The sequence below is a fragment of the Haliotis cracherodii genome, unplaced genomic scaffold (assembly GCF_022045235.1).
Source record: "Haliotis cracherodii isolate W230 unplaced genomic scaffold, xgHalCrac1.p SCAF_9, whole genome shotgun sequence".
In the NCBI taxonomy this organism is placed as follows: Eukaryota; Metazoa; Mollusca; class Gastropoda; order Lepetellida; family Haliotidae; genus Haliotis; species Haliotis cracherodii.
In genome coordinates, this window is record NW_027266343.1 from 20,529,101 (window position 1) to 20,546,851 (window position 17,751).

At 39.4% G+C, this 17,751-nt stretch overlaps 1 protein-coding gene across 2 annotated transcripts; it reads right to left on the bottom strand.

Moving 5' to 3' along the window:
* Positions 1-1,552: 1,552 nt before the first annotated feature.
* On the bottom strand, positions 1,553-17,519 carry LOC139452122 (mucin-2-like). Of its 2 annotated transcripts, none has more exons than XM_071233447.1 (13): positions 17,403-17,519; positions 15,693-15,791; positions 15,086-15,167; positions 14,303-14,512; positions 13,252-13,645; positions 12,433-12,470; positions 10,270-10,441; positions 7,400-9,879; positions 7,074-7,247; positions 6,141-6,884; positions 5,683-5,801; positions 5,250-5,335; positions 1,553-4,618 (listed from the first exon to the last, which is right to left on the bottom strand). In XM_071233447.1, exons 2-13 carry the CDS (start codon positions 15,779-15,781, stop codon positions 3,273-3,275), a joined length of 5,934 nt encoding a protein of 1,977 aa, XP_071089548.1. In that variant the 5' UTR covers positions 15,782-15,791; positions 17,403-17,519; the 3' UTR covers positions 1,553-3,272. The 2 variants fall into 2 exon arrangements, with proteins under 2 accessions (XP_071089548.1, XP_071089549.1); XM_071233448.1 differs by having other exon boundaries at positions 17,391-17,519.
* Positions 17,520-17,751: the final 232 nt, after the last annotated feature.

Here is a 17,751-nt window from a genome sequence, read left to right on the forward strand (position 1 = left end):
AATATCATATAAGAAAATCAATAAATTAATCATTTCCATCTAGCCTTAACAGATATGGTAAAGAAGTCATAAATTCAAACTAACACAAAGCACAGATACTTATGATGATCTACATGTGTGGAAACAATTTTGAAAATATATTAGCTATACAAAACCAGTCATCAAAATTTCTAAATTCCATCATGTTTCCATGAAATCAGCAAAAGAGTAAACTTTCAGAATCTAATAAAAGATAAAAAACAATCATAGTGCTTAATGTAGCAAGTTTGCTGAAGCTAGGATATTTAATATTGTAAACATGGATCATACCAAAACTCTACCCAAAATTTTTAGACTGCCTACATGGTCTAGTGGTAGAGCGTCCACCTGGAGCGCGGAAGGTCCGGGGTTCGATCCCCAGCCGCATCATACCAAAGACGTCAAAAGATGGTACTTGTTGTTACCCTGTCTGGCGCTCGGCATTAAGGGGCTTAAAACAAGGACTGGTCGGCTCGGAGTCAGTATACTGTGTCTGAGTGGGATATTCATGTGTGCTAGCACTATAAATCGGCATCAGTCCAACTGCACTGCCTTAAGCAGTAATTCCTATCATCAGCAGCCGTAGTATGACTCAAACACACACCAGAAGTTCACAGCACGTTAATATGTGTCCATTTTCAGGATGAGCTGGGTCTGGATTTCTTTCCAATTCCAAAGCTAACTTTACTGGGTGAAACTTGTATTTCAAGCGAATGACATTGCGGAAGTTACCATTTTCTGCCGTTTGTAAAACCAAAGGATGTCACTCCAAATGGAATGTGTGGTACGGATGACGTCACGATTCTCCACATTGATATAGTTCGCTTTCAATAATTTAAGTTTGATGTTTAATGGCTTGTTTTGTTAGGAATTATGTATCTGTCAATATAAGGATTGAAGTTGTATATGCATATTATGGAATTTGCTCATGTGAGGCACCATCTTCATCAGCTGATGAACGTCAACAAGTAAAACTTCAATCCTTAAATGTTGTAGGAACACTGGCTTATCCTTCCTCAGGGTATTTCCTTTCAGCCACTGTTCAACGTTTATTAATCTAAGTGAAGCAAATGGGTATTTTTGTTTGTTTTATAGCAAAACAAGATAACAATAAGATGGCAGTCTGTAAATAATTGAATCTGGACAGACCTGCATCAATGCTCAAGGTGGCCATAGTCCCTTGTGTAGCTTGAACTTGAAATAAACATGAAATATTGTGTACATCAGAAAGTGGATTACAGTTTCTACACTTGGCTTTGACTCCCAGATCCAGAGATGAATTGAACAAGCTGCTCAATGCTTGTGCCACAACTGATGCAATCAGGAAATCAGCATTTCCAACACAAACTGCAGGAAGCTTTGCTTTCCTACTATCAGGCAATTGGCCCATGGTATTTTAGATAAATTAGTGTCATATTTGTATGCAAAAATACTGCACTCAAGCTGACTGCTTGCGGCAGCAAGGTGTATATTATATAAGGTGTTCAGCATATCAAGTACTGAACAGTCAATGAACTAAAGAACAAAACGCTGATTGAATTTGTGATTATTTTTTATTGTAAGATCTTATATTGAAATACGGGTTACACTATTTGCAGTAAATAATGAGCAGTCAACTGCCTTCAGTTTGTTTCACAATTGTAGGTGTGATAAAATTATCATTGTCTGAAATATTGTTATATCTACAGTTTGTGGTGACCTGCCAAAATGAATGTTTCACAAGAAAACAAATCAGATGGAGTATCTAGAGAAAGTGGTAATATATCTATCACCTTGACATTAAAATAAATATAAATTTTGAAATGCCTTCCACCTTTTTTTATAGAACCAGGTTAAGTAGACATGATGATAGATGATCAGTAAGAACACATGATGATTCATGGCTATGTACAATGAAACTGACATCAACTGCAACCCTGAGTATAGGCTTTAGTGATTGGTCATAAATGAAATCTACACATATAAATCTAAAATTTAGATAAGAAATGTGCAACGCAAATGTCCGTAAGATAGTATGCAAAATGATTTTTTGAATCCAAAATGACTGTTTGATTGACAGACATTAACATGAGGTAATAATATGTATGTGAAGTGACCGGAACTCATTGGTGAGGAGAAGATACATCTGTTTCAGTTAATCCAGAAAGAGCATATTCAAAACAAACACAATTGGGTCATTTAAGGACAATGCATGGAATCATAAAATGTATAGTCAAATGGTTCTGTGAAATATATTACACAAAAAGTATCAAAAATGGAAGAGCACTTTTTAAGATTCAGCCAAATCCCAAATATTTCATCACCTTTTTTGTCCCCATTTGCAAAAGGTACATAAAATGATTGGGTTACCCCACACAAACTAAGCTGAATAAATAGGTCTAACAGTTACTTCACATGGAAAACACCAACCACAATACTGTTATACAAATACTTGAGACATAGTCATGTACCACTTTACTGATTACTGTTAATCATTCAGTACCAAGTTCTAACAATGTTGCAGAAATAATCAAATATTTCCATTACAATAAAGATCCATTATAAAAATGCCATTAAACCAATGAGTCAATTACACATTTGATGCATGAAGAAATAATGCTATTCAATTACGAAATTTCATTAAAACCTTTTTAAATTTCACCTCAATTTCAGAAAGGAAAATCATGCAAGGTTGAAGGCAAAAGAATTGATATGGTTTCTCAGGTTGTACACTATTAATAAATATTGCCTGTCCAAATGTAACAGCAGCATTTATCATAAACTATCTGTCCATGAGAAGAGTGGCTATTTACAATGAGCACAATCATAAATTTTTAAACTATGCTTTCTTGCATAGCAAGTATGCATAGCAATCATGAGGATGTGATGACGTTAAAAACAAGATGACATAAAGCATAACATGATATATATCTTTGTCGCAGCTGCCCAAAGAGCAATGAATGAGTATGTTACAAATGGGACACTTAACAGTGACTAAAAGATAACATGACAACAAATAACACGTTGACACCACCAAGTCAAACTTGGTATAAAATCAAATGACCATTTAACATAGTGGACATAAAAATAAAAACTATTTATTAAAGAGACATTTAAACACATTATTTAACACTGTCTTTTCAAAGGCATCTGAGGTAACTATTGAGGTTACAAATTCAAAGAAGTCTCCAACACAATTTAAAAATATTACAAATGTACAGTTGAACTACAGCCAATGTTACAGACAGATTTTGGCCAGCTAAGGCTGCATGAAATTATTTTCTACTTCGTGTAGTTCTCTTTGCAGGTGTGGCTTTTTGGGGAGTTGCCTTAGTCTTTGATGCCTTTTTCACCTTCTTCGGACTTGGGGCTGCCTTTTTCGGGCTAGGGGCAACCTTCTTTCCTCGGGTCGGCTTTGGAGTCTTGGGCTTTACTACTGCCTTTCTCTTATCTCCTCGAGTCTTAGCGGGAGTGGCAGCCTTTGTTGGCGTTGCTGTCTTCTTAGCCTTGCCCTTTGCTGGAGTTGCAGCTGAGTCAGCTACTTTTCCACTCCTTCCCCTTGATGCAGAAAGGGGTGTAACTACAACCAAAACTGACTTCTTTGATGGCAGCTTTTTAGGGGTCTTGGGAGCTGGCTTCCCTCTTGTTCCTCTCTTGGAAACAGACACAGCTGGAGATTTTGCTGGCGTTTCAATTGCCACTAGGACATCTTTCTTAGCTACAGCTTTTTTATTAGCAGCCTTCTTTTTCTTGGCAGGAGATGGAGCAGATGGGGCAGCACCAATAACAGATCTCTTGCTGCCAACTTTGACAGGAGTCTTGGCCGGACTGGCAACGGGTTTACCCCTTGTGCCTCTCTTGGCAGGAGCTGGACTTTTCGTCTGAGTTGGTTCCTGAGCCTTAGTGACTATTTTGACAGATGAAGCAGTTGGTTTTGACCGGCTTCCTCTCTTTGCTGGGGCAGGGCTCTTTGCTGGGCTAGCAACAGCTGCCTTCCCTCTTGTAGTCTTCTTTGCTGGTGACTTTTTAACTGGTGACTTAGCAACAGCATTCCCCCTTCTTCCTCCTCTGGTAGCCTTGACAGGAGTTGCTACAGGTTCTACTTCCTTGACCACAACCTCTGGTTCCTTTGCCTTTGCTTTTCCTTTGGCTACCTTTGCTGGTGGAGTTTTTGTCTTCACTGGACTAGCCTTGACAGGTTTACCTCGACTACCACGCTTCTCTGGTGTCTTAACAGGACTGGCCACTAGACTGGCCACTAGACTGGCCACAGGCTGACCCCTTCGACCTCGAGCCTTAACTGGCGATGGAGACTTTACCAGTGAAGCAGCTTTTGTTGCCTTTGTCTTTCTTCCAGCTGGCTTGGGGCTCTTTCTAGGTGTGGACGACTTGACAACTGTCTTTGCTTTCTTTGGGGTGGGAGGATTGACATCCTCCGCCTTTCTCTTTGTGCCTCTTACTTGAGCAGGTTTGGTTTCAGGTTCTGGGGCTGGAACTGGAGCCCCTCTTCTTGATCTTGCTGCTGGCTTAGATGGGGAAACAGCCTTCTTAGGAGACTGAACTGCTTTTGTTTTCTTCACTGGAGTTGCTTTCTTCACAGGGGCTGCTTTCACTGGTGAGACTACAAGGAAAGGGAAACATTTTACATTAATCAAAAGTTTCTCAAAGTGCACTCATATGTCCATCTTTTCTTCCAAAAATGTTTAGGTTATTAAATATCCGATAATATTTTAAAAAATCTGTATTAGTGGTACATTTTACCAGCTGCATGTTTTTACACCATACAACAGAATTTAACTGATAAAATATTTTCCCTGTGCATCCTCTACAGTTGAATTTATTTGGTACACATACACTAAGGTGCTTTTTTCACAATTAATTGGGTTACGGATCTACCAGGAAAATAAATTAATTGAGACAAGATACTAAACTAAACAGTTTCAATAATAGTTCACGATATTGGCCATGACATTGAATTAATTAAAAAATAATAATTTTCATACCTATCCATCATATGTTTACACAAAAGACAAAAAAAAAAAAGAATCTGAAAGAACATTTTTCAACCATTGACTTCCAAGTCTTGAGAAAGTTGCAATTAGTAATGTAGCCGAATAAAGAATGCCCAATGGCTAAGATAGTGAAGATGAGAAACTCCAAACTTTATAATCCTAAGACTGAGAATCCAAGAGTAAGACAGTAAAAACACAAATATTAGCGCTCCACAAATGATAAGAAAAGCATGTACTCACCTTCCTTCTCAACTGGTTCTGGTTCAACCTTGGCCTTCTTCTTCACAGTCTTGACAGGAGTTGCAGGACGTTTTCTTCCCCTACGCCTGAAACAAAGTCACAAATCAATGACTCACACAAATATTCCACAGCAGGTAATTAAAAAAACAACCAAAGCCATAGCACTTGGCAAAATAAATATGTATCTGTTTCAGAAATGGGCGAAACCCCTTCACGATTAGACAAAACAAGCCGATTAATTCACATACAGTAAATACCGTTAATAACTAACACGCTTCTTACGAACTGACCGACATAACAAACTTAATTTTAGTCCCGGACATTTGTTGTATACATGCTGTGTATATGCTTATAACAATGGTTACTACAACTACAATTAGTGGTCCCTTTGTGTTCGTTATAACCGCAGTTTACTGTACTAATATAAACATACCTTGCAGGTAATGGGGACTTGGCTGGGGATGCACTCTTTGCTGCAGCTGCTTTCTTTGTCTTTGCTGGGCTGACCTTTGGTGATTTCAAAGCTGTCCTGTTTCTACCACCTCCAGTTGTCTGTAATGTACACATTAGTTCATAAGATACCAGCAAATGAAATCAGAGACTACTCAATGTAATTGTGAATAAAGCTGTATCACTTTGACATCGTTCTTGTCGACGATGATTGGAGATTTGTGTTAGGCACCAATATTTTATATTTCAAACTATAGTTAAGTATGAGTTTTCCATATAAAAGGTTATGGGGGGGGGGGGCTAATTATTTCAGTAGGATTGATAATTGTTTCAGGTTAACAATGGGTAAAGTGGCATGTATGCCACTTTTTTTAAGCTTTCAGCAAGGTTATATCCAAATGAATTGTTAATGCTTTTAAACAAAATTCTCATGCTACTTACCTTAGCAGGAGTTGTCTTGGCTTTGGCTGCTGCAGCACCTCTTCTTCCTCTAGGTGCTGGTTGAGAGGCAACTGGTGATGCAGCCTTTGCAGGAGTAGCAGCCTTTGCAGGAGTAGCAGCCTTTGCGGGAGTAGCAGCCTTTGCGGGAGTAGCAGCCTTTGCGGGAGTTGCAGATTTTGCGGGAGTAGCAGCCTTTGCAGATTTTGCAGGAGTAGCAGCCTTTGCAGGAGTTGCAGCCTTTACAGATTTTGCAGGAGTAGCAGCCTTTGCAGATTTTGCAGGGGACTTGAAGAGCTCAGCCACACCAGATGGACTGGCAGGTGTGTTCTTGACCTTGGGTGTGGACATGAGACGTTTAACGCCTGATGGGCTGGCATTACTTGCATTTGTGTTCTTCCCTCTAGGTGTCTTCATCAATCTTTTCACACCTGTTGGACTTACGCCTTTCACTTTCTTGGTCTTTGGTGTTGTCAAGAGTTGCTTCACACCATTCAAATTATTTGGACTCTTCCCTCCGCTGCTGCGCCGGTTGGTGAGGGGCGAGACAATCATCTCACCAGGACCCATGGGCGTGTCAGGAAGATCTTCATACAAAGCGTGGGGTGTACCCTGTACAGAAACAGGTGTCTTTTTGGACGATGACTTGGGACTTTTCTTTCCTGGAGTCTTTCCGGTCTTGACTGGAGTGTTGAACAGTTCAGAAATACCAGTAAAACTTGTATTTCCTACAGATTTGCGAGCAGCCTAAAATAGGGAATGAAAGTGAATGTCAAAAAAAAACACCTAAGTGAAATAGCTACCAAAAATATTTTGCAAACAGTGTTTTGATCTTCATTATAATGATCTGAATTTTCATTTTCAGTTCACGTTTATCAGATGAGAAAGATAACATGAAAGAACATGAAGCTAATATATTACATAACTCTAGCTTACCTTGCTAACTTTACGTCCCTTTCTAGGTACAGGTCCAGGTGTCTTGACCCTCTTACTGATCTTTCTGCCCACAACCAGGGTAGCTGGGGAATCTGCATGTCCAGTGGAGGGAGCAGTGGCACGAGCCAGGGCTCGGGGAGTCTTTGGAGTCTTCTTGGCAGATTTCAGCAGTACCTTAAAAAAATTAACAGTGTGACAATTGCATTAGAATTTCAAATCACAAAGAAATATATCATTGAAATTACTTCATCCTCAATGCAATATTTCATGAAATTAGATGATTGCCATTTGCTTCAATTATAGGGGGAAATAGATTGACATCTTACCTGTTTTGTTGCCGTCTTAGAGACAATCTTGACAGCCTTAGGCTTAGGCCCAGTCTTCTTGCTAGCAACACCCACAGCAGCAATACCTACTTTCACAACATCAGCCCATAGTTTCTTAGGTGTCTTTGATTTAGCTGGTGTCTTGCGTCCAGGCGTTTTCTTCATAAGCAGTCCAAGCTTAGGTGTTGCTGCCTTTCCATGGATTGCTCTGAGGGCCACCACCATATTCATGTCTGATGGGGGCGAGACTATCTTTCCAGCTGGGCTCTGTAGCAACTTAGTCTTCTTCATGCTCAGTGTTCTAGGTGTTACCGAAGTCCTGGAAGGAGTGACAGCTTTCTTGGCAGACTTGGGAGTATTTTTCCTTGATTTTGGTGAAGCAACTAGAGATTTCTTCACAGATCGGGGAGTAGATTTGGGAGTCTTACTCTTTGCTGGGCTGGGAGATTTGAACAAATCTTCGAGTCCACTTAAGTTCAGATTACCACTCCCTCTTCTAGATGTTTTGGGGGTCTTTATTAACCTTGCGATTGCAGACAGACCTACATCATCAGCCTTATTTCGTGGAGTTTTCATCAGTTCCTTGATACCAGTCAGATTCATAGGCACAGATGTCCTAGTTGTTTTAGCTTTTTTAACTTTCCCTCCCGATTTAGGAGTGTCAACTTTTGGAATCCTTGCTGGTGATTTAGCAGCTGATTCAGGTGTAGGTGGAACCACTACTGGTGATTTAGCTGGGGTTCTTGTTGGTGACTTGGCTGGGGTCATCTTGGGAGACTTAGATGGTGTTTTCTTAGACTTCGCTGGTGTCTTCTTGGGGGACTTGGCTGGTGTTTTCTTAGGGGATTTAGTTGCAGGAGAAGCAACTACCGCTGGTTCTAGGACCGGTGATTTTGGAGGTGTCTTGGCTGGTGTCCTCTTGGGTGATTTTGAAGGTGTCTTGGCTGGTGTCCTTGTGGGCGATTTAGGTAGTGTTCTTGCAGGAGACTTAGCTGGTGTCCTTGTGGGCGATTTAGGTAGTGCTCTTGCAGGAGACTTAGCTGGTGTCCTTGTGGGCGATTTAGGTAGTGCTCTTGCAGGAGACTTAGCTGGTGTCCTCTTGGGAGATTTAGCTGGAGTTCGCTTGGGAGATTTAGCTGGTGTTCGCTTGGGGGATTCAGACTGTGCTCTTCTTGGAGATGTAATAGGAGAAGAAAAAACTGATGATTTAGCTGGAGTTGTTTTGGGCGACTTTGCAGGAGACTTAGCTGGAGTCTTTGCTGGTGTTGCTGCCCTAGCTGGAGATTTAGCTGGTGTCGCTACCCTAGCTGGAGATTTAGCTGGTGTCGCTGCCCTAGCTGGAGATTTAGCTGGTATCGCTGATCTAGCTGGAGATTTAGCCGGTTTCGCTGCCCTAGCTGGTGACTTTGTGGGTGTCGCTGACCTAACTGGAGATTTAGTTGGTGTCGCTGCCCTAGCTGGAGACTTTGTGGGTGTCGCTGCCCTAGCTGGAGATTTGGCTGGTGTCGCTGCCCTAGCTGGAGATTTAGCTGGTGTCGCTGCCCTAGCTGGAGACTTCGCGGGTGTCGCTGATCTAGCTGGAGATTTAGCCGGTTTCGCTGCCATAGCTGGTGACTTTGTGGGTGTCGCTGACCTAACTGGAGATTTAGTTGGTGTCGCTGCCCTAGCTTGAGACTTCACGGGTGTCGCTGACCTAACTGGAGATTTAGTTGGTGTCGCTGCCCTAGCAGGAGACTTTGCTGGTGTTGCTGCCCTAGCTGGAGATTTAGTTGGTGTCGCTGCCCTAGCTGGAGACTTCGCTGGAGACTTTTGGGGGCTCTTGCTTGGTGTTTTTTTTGTAGGTGATCTGGATTTGCGTGCCGATGGTGGAGATGGCGATCTGGCTGGAGATCTTGTCTCTGACCTGGCAGGAGATTTAGCTGGAGATTCTGCAGGAGACTTTGCTGGGGTCTTCTTCACCAATGATACAGGAGTATCAGCAATGGTTAAAAAAGATGCATGCGTTGGTGTTTTGGGTGAACGTGATGGAGATTTTGATGGAGTTCTTGCTGACTTGGGTGAAGCCTTCCTGGCAGACTTAGGAGTTGATGGTGACCTTGAGCTAACTGGTATAGATAATGGCATGGTCTTAATATCTTGTTTTCCTGGTCCAGCCTTAGGTGATGCCTTTGGAGATTTCTTTGGGGAGCGCCCACGTGGAGTCTTTTGAGGGCTCTCTTCCTTGATTGACTGCGCAGCTAGGGATCTTCTCAGCAGTGACTTGGGGCTCCTATTATATTGGATGGGTTCGGACAGCCTTCTTGGTGTGTTTCCCTTCTTGATAGGTGTGGCCCCCTTCCTAATAGGCGTGGCTGGGGGTAGTCTCTTGTCAAATTGCTCAGGGGTGAGCTGAGGGCCAAAAGAAACTCGCTTTCTCTTGGCACTGGGCAGTTCAAAATCTGTTGATTTTCGCTTTCTTCCTCCACTATTTGGAGTCTTGCCTAAAAAAAGAAAGAAGAAATTACATGTCTTAACATTTTCAAAATCATCTGTGATCCATCATTTGGTACTTGCATCACAGATTCACCTACCACATTTTTATGAAATGTGTTACAAACTAAAAATTTTAGGAACAATCTGTCTTCTTCCCAGAAAATCTTAACAACAAGCACTTCCTGAAGTAGGCTGGGGTGGTAATAAAAAAATCAAGCAGCAATTTGTATATTTTGGAACAATGTTTTTTTCAATAATATTTGTATTTTGACAACTGACCCTGCGGTTCTGAATGGGGTTTTTCCACAATAAAAAAAGAAACATCTATAAAATTACTGACAACAGAAAGCAATCTAGACAAAAACACATGAGAAGTGAAAATTTAATAAGACACACACCCTTTTTCCCTGATGAGGGAGTTTTTTTAGCCGGGGATTTTCCCTTAGGTGATTTTGCTGGGGTAACAGGTTCAGCCTCTTTCACAGGCTCTGACTTGCGTCTCAGGTCGGAGATGCTTGTTCGCAATTTGCCGCCTGCTGGAGTTGGGTAAGGGCTGCCAGCTGGGAGGGACTAGAAACAACAAGTACATTTACACACACATCCAGGGAGTGAAATCATGTTGACTTGATACACAAATCAAGCATACAAGGTGTGAAAGTGGACATTTTGTTTAGTACAAGCAGGTGACAATTTGGAGGTAAGCATATGTGTTCAGGTTTGCAGACCTCTCTTTCTACGTCTACTTGAAACGCTGTGAGATAGTAATGTTGGCACAGTAAATGTCCACATTATTTTCAGATTTGGGACTGTATACACATTATGAAAGGTAATGACACATTTAAAATTATGAATACACTGAATGCAATGGTGGTTATCAGGTAATATTAATCACCTTTCCTTTCAAACAAGAAAAATCAACCTTCTGGTTTGCTCCACGTCTATCAAGACAAATTCTACAACTGGCTACTGAGTACATATACTGGGAATTTTGAGCCACTGTTGGCCAATATTTGTCCTTGAATAGGAGCTGCTGTGAACAATGTACATATCTCCTTGACAGCATTCATAGCTTTCGGCCATGGGAGCCGTGCCAATTTTCACTTGTCAGGGGGGTACTCAAAGTACATGATCTAGACTACCAGTTGGCGGACTTCCATTTTTGTGGAAGCCTCGGTGGCTGAGTGGGTTAGACCGCTGACTTTGTGTGCTGGCGATAAGGTGCCTCACCCTGGCAGGTGTGGGTTCAAATCCCGGACGGGACTCAACCCCCCAAAAAGTACTAGAATCTGTACTTTACTAAGAAAGTGTTATCCCAAATATAACATTAGTTACATGTATTTATCAAGTTTTATCCTTTATCATAAAGTTTACAACTGGCATTGCCTTGGTAATAGATTGTGTCTGAAATCAATTACTGCTCAGTTACACAAAAGCACCATCCTTTTACTGGTTCAGTACTGTCTTTGTATTACCTTTAGACAACAACATTCACAATCAGAGGGGACCGTGCAAACCTTTGTGTTCTGCAGCCTCAAGAGCAGTTTTCTTCAGAGGGAAAAGGACACTAACCCATATAGATGTTCAACTTATCCCCTAAGCAGATAAGATCATTTAATTCCTAGACAACTTGTCACCAATAACTCTAATTGACAGGATGTGAGTTGTCAGTTGCTGGTAGCTCGTTAACCACGGTTAGCTCTTCTTCACTAATTACTCTGGTCTGGACTCATTTACTGAGAACAATAGCATGGCATGTGTGATCTAGACGTGTCAGAAAAATACTCTATAACCTACCCTTAATGAAAAAGCAAAATTCATATGATCATTGGATATTGAAACTTTTTAAACATGTCTATTTATTTATTTTTTTCTGTACAAACAAACATTTCAGGTCTTTGAAGGCATTTTGGTAGTTCATGGAGGCACAACATTTAAACTTCTAGATTTCTTTTACATGATTTTTTCAGACCTACTTCTTCACCAATCATTCACCAAAGAAAAAGTAGGTAAACTCAAAATGCTTACAAAGAACAAAGATCCTGAAATCAATATAACTAGCTACCAATTAAAATGGTGAGAAGACATTAAATTAAACATTAACAATTTCTTAAGTCGAGTCTTGTTAATTGTTGATGTCATAGCCGGAAAACAAGGACAAACACTATTCTCTTCAAGGTGGTCAGTGTTTATTTCTGTTTAACAAGTGGCACATTTCATCATCAATAAATAACAAAATCTAACTATGGACATATAATTAGATATAATCTGGTATAAATACTACCATATATCAGCTGAACTCACTTAGACTCACGTGTCATTAACTATTTAGTTTCACAATTCACACATTGCAGTTATTGCTTATTTCTAAATTCCTGTTCAGGACAAATATGACCCCTAATTGAAAGTTACAGGTCTTCCTCCATGAAAATGTATGTGTAATAGACAGGGAGCTTGTAATGTCAGTCAACATCATCATTGTTGAGTGACCCTGGATCAATTGCAATAGACCGATATATGCAAGATGCTGCCACCCAACTCCATACCATCAGGAATGTGCTTACCTTCTTCCCTCCACTCGCACGCCGCTTGTTTCCGGAGCCTAAAACAAGGGAACAGCAAAAACATTAACTAAATATCAGGAACAAATTCATAAAAAACTAAACTGATCAATGTTTTTAATTTCCAGTTAAAATTCACACCTTTTGTGTTTTATTTGCATATGAATACAATTGAAAGACAATTTCAAGAGGTCCTGTGTATTCAAAATTATGCAGGGTGGGATGGGGGAGGGAGGAAGAAAGGAAAAGGAGAGAAGAAAGGGATTGAGTGTTTTTAGGTCTTCTCCTGTAATTTTTTAATCTGGGGATCCACTATGAAAAGGACTGATTTTCGAGCTCTCGGTAAACAAGGTAAACGAAGTTGTAAGTATAGGAGGGACACATTATTTCGCCAAAACTAATGTAAACATTATTGTAAGAAATTTTGAATAAAATAGATTACAAAGATAAGTCCAATTTTACAATGAACACTTAAATAGTGTAACAAAAGGGTTAACATGTGTACTTCAATATGGATATGTTGATATTCCAATATCATTGACGGATCATGACAGTCATATATATATATATACTGACACTGACAGCATGAATGATTCTGTAGAAAGGTCTGTTAGTATACACACGAGAGATTTATTATTCCAGGATGTAATTGTCCATAATTGAGGTTGTGTATGACACACAAACCTGTATCATAAACAAATCAATAAGTTTTGTGTACATTGATAAATAGGGAAGGCAATTATTGGGATTGTTCACATGCCAAATATATTAGCAAATACCGCTGTAGAATATGGTATATGTAGTATTGAAACAATATCTTACTAGAAGCCTTTGGAGACAACTTTGGCGACTGTTTAGGTGTAGATGGTGCAATGACGGGACTCTTTCTCCTTGCCCCAGCATTTTCTTTGGAACTACTCTTTGGGGTTGTCTTAGACTGGGATCGTGCCGGGCTGGGAGTCTTACTTCTTGGGCTTGGCTTTGGTGAAGCAGCCTTGGGAGTTTTAGGAGAAGCTTTTGGAGTGGCAGGTTTGGGTGTGGCAGCCTTTTGAGGCTTCACAGACAAAGGTGTAACAATATTGCCATTGTCAGCTCTGGGGGAAAGGGGTTGAGACATCCTTCTTGCTGCAGGAGAGTTTGGTCGAGAACCTCCTTTGGCCGGAGTTCTTGCAGGGGAGGAAGATGCAGATCTCCCTGGTGATATTGGAGGTTTTGACTGCAAAACAAATCAACTTTTCAAACAACCACACAAACCAAACCAAGTAAGTAAGTGAGATATGAGCTATTTTTGTTGTAGAACCAAGAATGGTTTTGTTTTGTTTGTTGTTTAACACCGCACTCAGCAATATTTCTGTTTTATGACGGCAGTCTGCAAATAATCGAGCCTGGACCAGACAATCCAGTGATTGACATCATGAGTATCGATCTACGCAATTTGGATATGATATGCATCAACCAAGTCAGCTATGTGACCATCCATTCCTGTTTGTCACTTCTTACAGCAAGCATAGTGCTCTGTGCAAGTGGACCCAGAACTTCATATTTGATTGTATTTCAGGAAAGTGCAGTAATTCTACACATATTGTCCTCTTTGAAAATAGAATACAAATAGTAAATTTGCTATTCCTCAATATAAGGTTTATTCCTTTCTTTTAAAGATTTGAACAACAAAGTACTGAGTTTGCACATCCATGAATTGTTTTTTTGTGACCACACACCCATCAACAATGGCCTACATCACAATGACAATGAGATATTTCAATTCTTAAAGACACCAAATGAGCAAATACTTGAAATCTACAAAATGGCAAAAAAATTCAACACTAAAACTAAAAGGCCTTATATTTTTATCATGTTCAAATTCAGGCCTTACCTTTGGACTAAGAATCTTTGACTTGTTAATGGGGCTCTTGTTGGGTTTGGGTGACAGTCCTTCTCTAAAGGGGGATCCTGGTGGAAATTCAAATCTGAATGATCTGTCAATTATCGTAAAGATGTCTTTGTGGCTAACACGAGTCGTTGATGATACCGTCTTTCCATTGATAAGGGTCGGGTTCGTCTGACTTAGGTTTGTCAAGAAAATCTGAAAGTAAGTAAGGATATTCATCAATCAACATGATCAGGCATACAATATGACTTAAAATCAAGAAGCCCACAGCACATTTCAGACTTGCTGTTTATGAAAATGACACCTCTCCCATTTTAAGTAACATTTTTTCATTGCCCCCACTTAATATCTGTGTCATTTTCCATGCCAACCCCTCTATAATCCATGACCAAACCCTTAGAAAACAATAGTTGAAAGTGTGTAATAACTTTCTGGCATTTGCACATGTACATTTTAGCCATGCTGATTGGTCAGTTGAACCCAAATGACATCCTTGTGCTTCATTGTCAAGAAAAATAGGATGTGTCAGTGATTATCTAGAGCTGCTCAAAATTTGAAATAAAAGTGTTCATTCATTTACTCAGGGAAAGATAACCCATAAGTTCCTGTAGCTTGTTGGTTACTCTCTAAGTACTTTGAAAGCTACATCACTATCAACATGTTCAAGGTCTATCAACGATTTTATCATAAACAAACTTCCTTTAGTAGCTTTAAGCAAGTTCAGAACATAAACTTTCTTTTTCTTTTTTATTGGCTGAAAACACTTACAGCAGCAGAGTCATCTACATCAACACGACAGTGGACCTGCGACACGTTCGGAAGCTGAATTCGAATGTCACATTCATTGCTCCTAAAAAAAGTGCATTGATGATCAATAATCCATGAAATTGCCAAAATCCACAACCAGAACAGCAATCTGATGTTATGACAGGTTATATACATGACATATAGTTCTAAAATCTATGCTCAAGTGGACATGTCCATAATAAGTTTTTTATGGTACTACAATCTGTGACAAAATTTTTAAAAAAACAAAACAGAAACAAGTTAACAAGCCCAAAATGTATCCGCACAAAGTTTCTTTTTAGCATGTGTAGTGAGTTATTGTCTATACCTATATTGCCTTTGAATCATCACTGATACTAGTTTCTGCACAATTCTATCATTTTCAGTATCAAAGTCACTCAATTCAGTGTTAGCTGAAAAAGTATATAGATCTATTGACCTCCTAAACCTATACCTATTAACATTAGCACGACCAAGGCTATGTCAACTATGAATGATGATTAATTTTAAACAGTGACAGTAATGTAAGTATGCTTCATGATCAACATTTGTAATACTACCAGTAAAACCACAAGCATCTCTTACTTACCGTCCAAATAGACAGGCTGATGCAGTCAAGGGGAAATGGGCACCATCCTGACCATTACGCTTTATTACAACGATTTTTCCATACAACATGGTAGGTTACCTGAAAATAAGAACAGCATTTGTTAGAGGAACACTTTATGATTAATTCATGTTTGAAAGCAGCCTTATGATCAATGTTCACACTATTGTAAAAAACTTCATTAAAGTGCAGGGCAATAGAAAAGTCTGTTGGCTTCTTCATACAGCAACAAGAGGTAATAAAAACAGTGGAAATAGTTACATTTTCACCATCTCTGGTATTGGGGGACCAGCTCCCTACACGAGTCCTTGTAATGAAATGTTTCTTAAGTAAATGCCATTTTCACTTTCAGTTAACGAAAAACAAGAAAGCAGTGTTATCTCTATCCCCAACATTACAGTAGAATTATTTTTGTTCACATAGTCGTCAATAATGTGAAGTTTTATGGTGAAAACAAAGGAGCAAGGGCATGAGGTTTGTAAAATACTTGTAGCAAGGGACATAACTCTGGACAGATATTTGTGGCACAAATTTTCAATCCCAGTCTTGATAAGTATCTCTGAGATGATATGCTTGTAAAGTTTCATTCCTCTAACTTTACTGGTTTCTGAGAAAACTTGTCCCCATTGCAGACAATATGCACTAGGTCAAACAAGGAAACAAATATTTGTTTGAGAAATATCAAAACATCAAAAGACACCAGTTGAGCATGCGTTTATGCATACAATGTATGCAAAGTTTCATAAGAAAATATGTAACGGCTGCCGAGTTGAGCTACTGAAACAAAATGTGACGGACAAGCACCCACGATGATGCACATTCAGTTCTGTCCTTTCTTTCCCAAATTACAATTCTAAAACCTATTTGAGCTATTTTTCCCAAAATTCATAACCCTAGATAATATCTCAATATAGTACATATCAACAGTACATAGTGTTGAGGATAAGCATGTGTACAAGTGAATAATATCATATAGTAACTACCATGCACTAACAATATGATAAAGAAATTAATAAACCTGTCTAACAGTGTCCATATTTCTATACTGTGTCTGTCCTAGCTTCTATGTCTTTAATATTATGCCTCTTAATGCATATCTTTTATCTTGTTTACATAAGTTTGTCAATTATGTTTTCTTTTTTTATAATCCACACGATTGCAAAATAACTACATGTACATGATGTTCATGTAGATCTATCTAGATATCTTGAGGCCTATCATGCAGGTGGACATAACAGTAATATATTGGTTACATGTCGGCTAGCAATATTCGGATTTTTCTTATCAACTGAATTTCATGTGCAATATTGACATACAACTGAAATTTGAGATTGCTATATCTGGCATCGACTGCTTCCACGGCACATGACCTATTTCCATCAAGCAACATAAACCGTATAGCGATGCGCGCTGTCATTCTTCAGCGGGAACTTCAAAATATTGTCATACATCTATAAAGTATTTCTTAATCGCGGAAGGAAGGTAATACGGTCACACAACAACGATTCCAAGCTCAATTCAGAAAATTATCAGGTTGGTGCAGACTTCGATTCTTTGTTCTCGATGAAACAAAAAGTATCAGCTGCCTGCAGCTTTGAAATCAGCATCTAAAACCAAAACATCAACCACGCGGGACAAATATTATTCATAACAAAACAACAAAACTGCTAAATATCTTACCTTGTTACTTACCAGATTAATTTCGCGCTGTTATATGAAGTAATTTCGACATCAAATCAAATGATGCTTATGTTTTTAATAAACATTTAACGCGTTATGTTATCAATGTCTTCTCGATAAACCGCCGCGCGAATCGTACAAAACCTTACTACACTGCGGAAGTGATGATATCCATGCGCATGTTAAAATAGTACATCCTGTAAAAAGGATAATGTTTGCGATAACAAGTGTTTATACAATAAATACATGATCCCGATTTAGATATCGTATATATTGTTAGTGTTTGCAAAAGTATAAACTACTGTTGGGTGACAAATTACTTGAAACTTACGGCCAACGTTCTTTGTGCTGGCTGTTTACG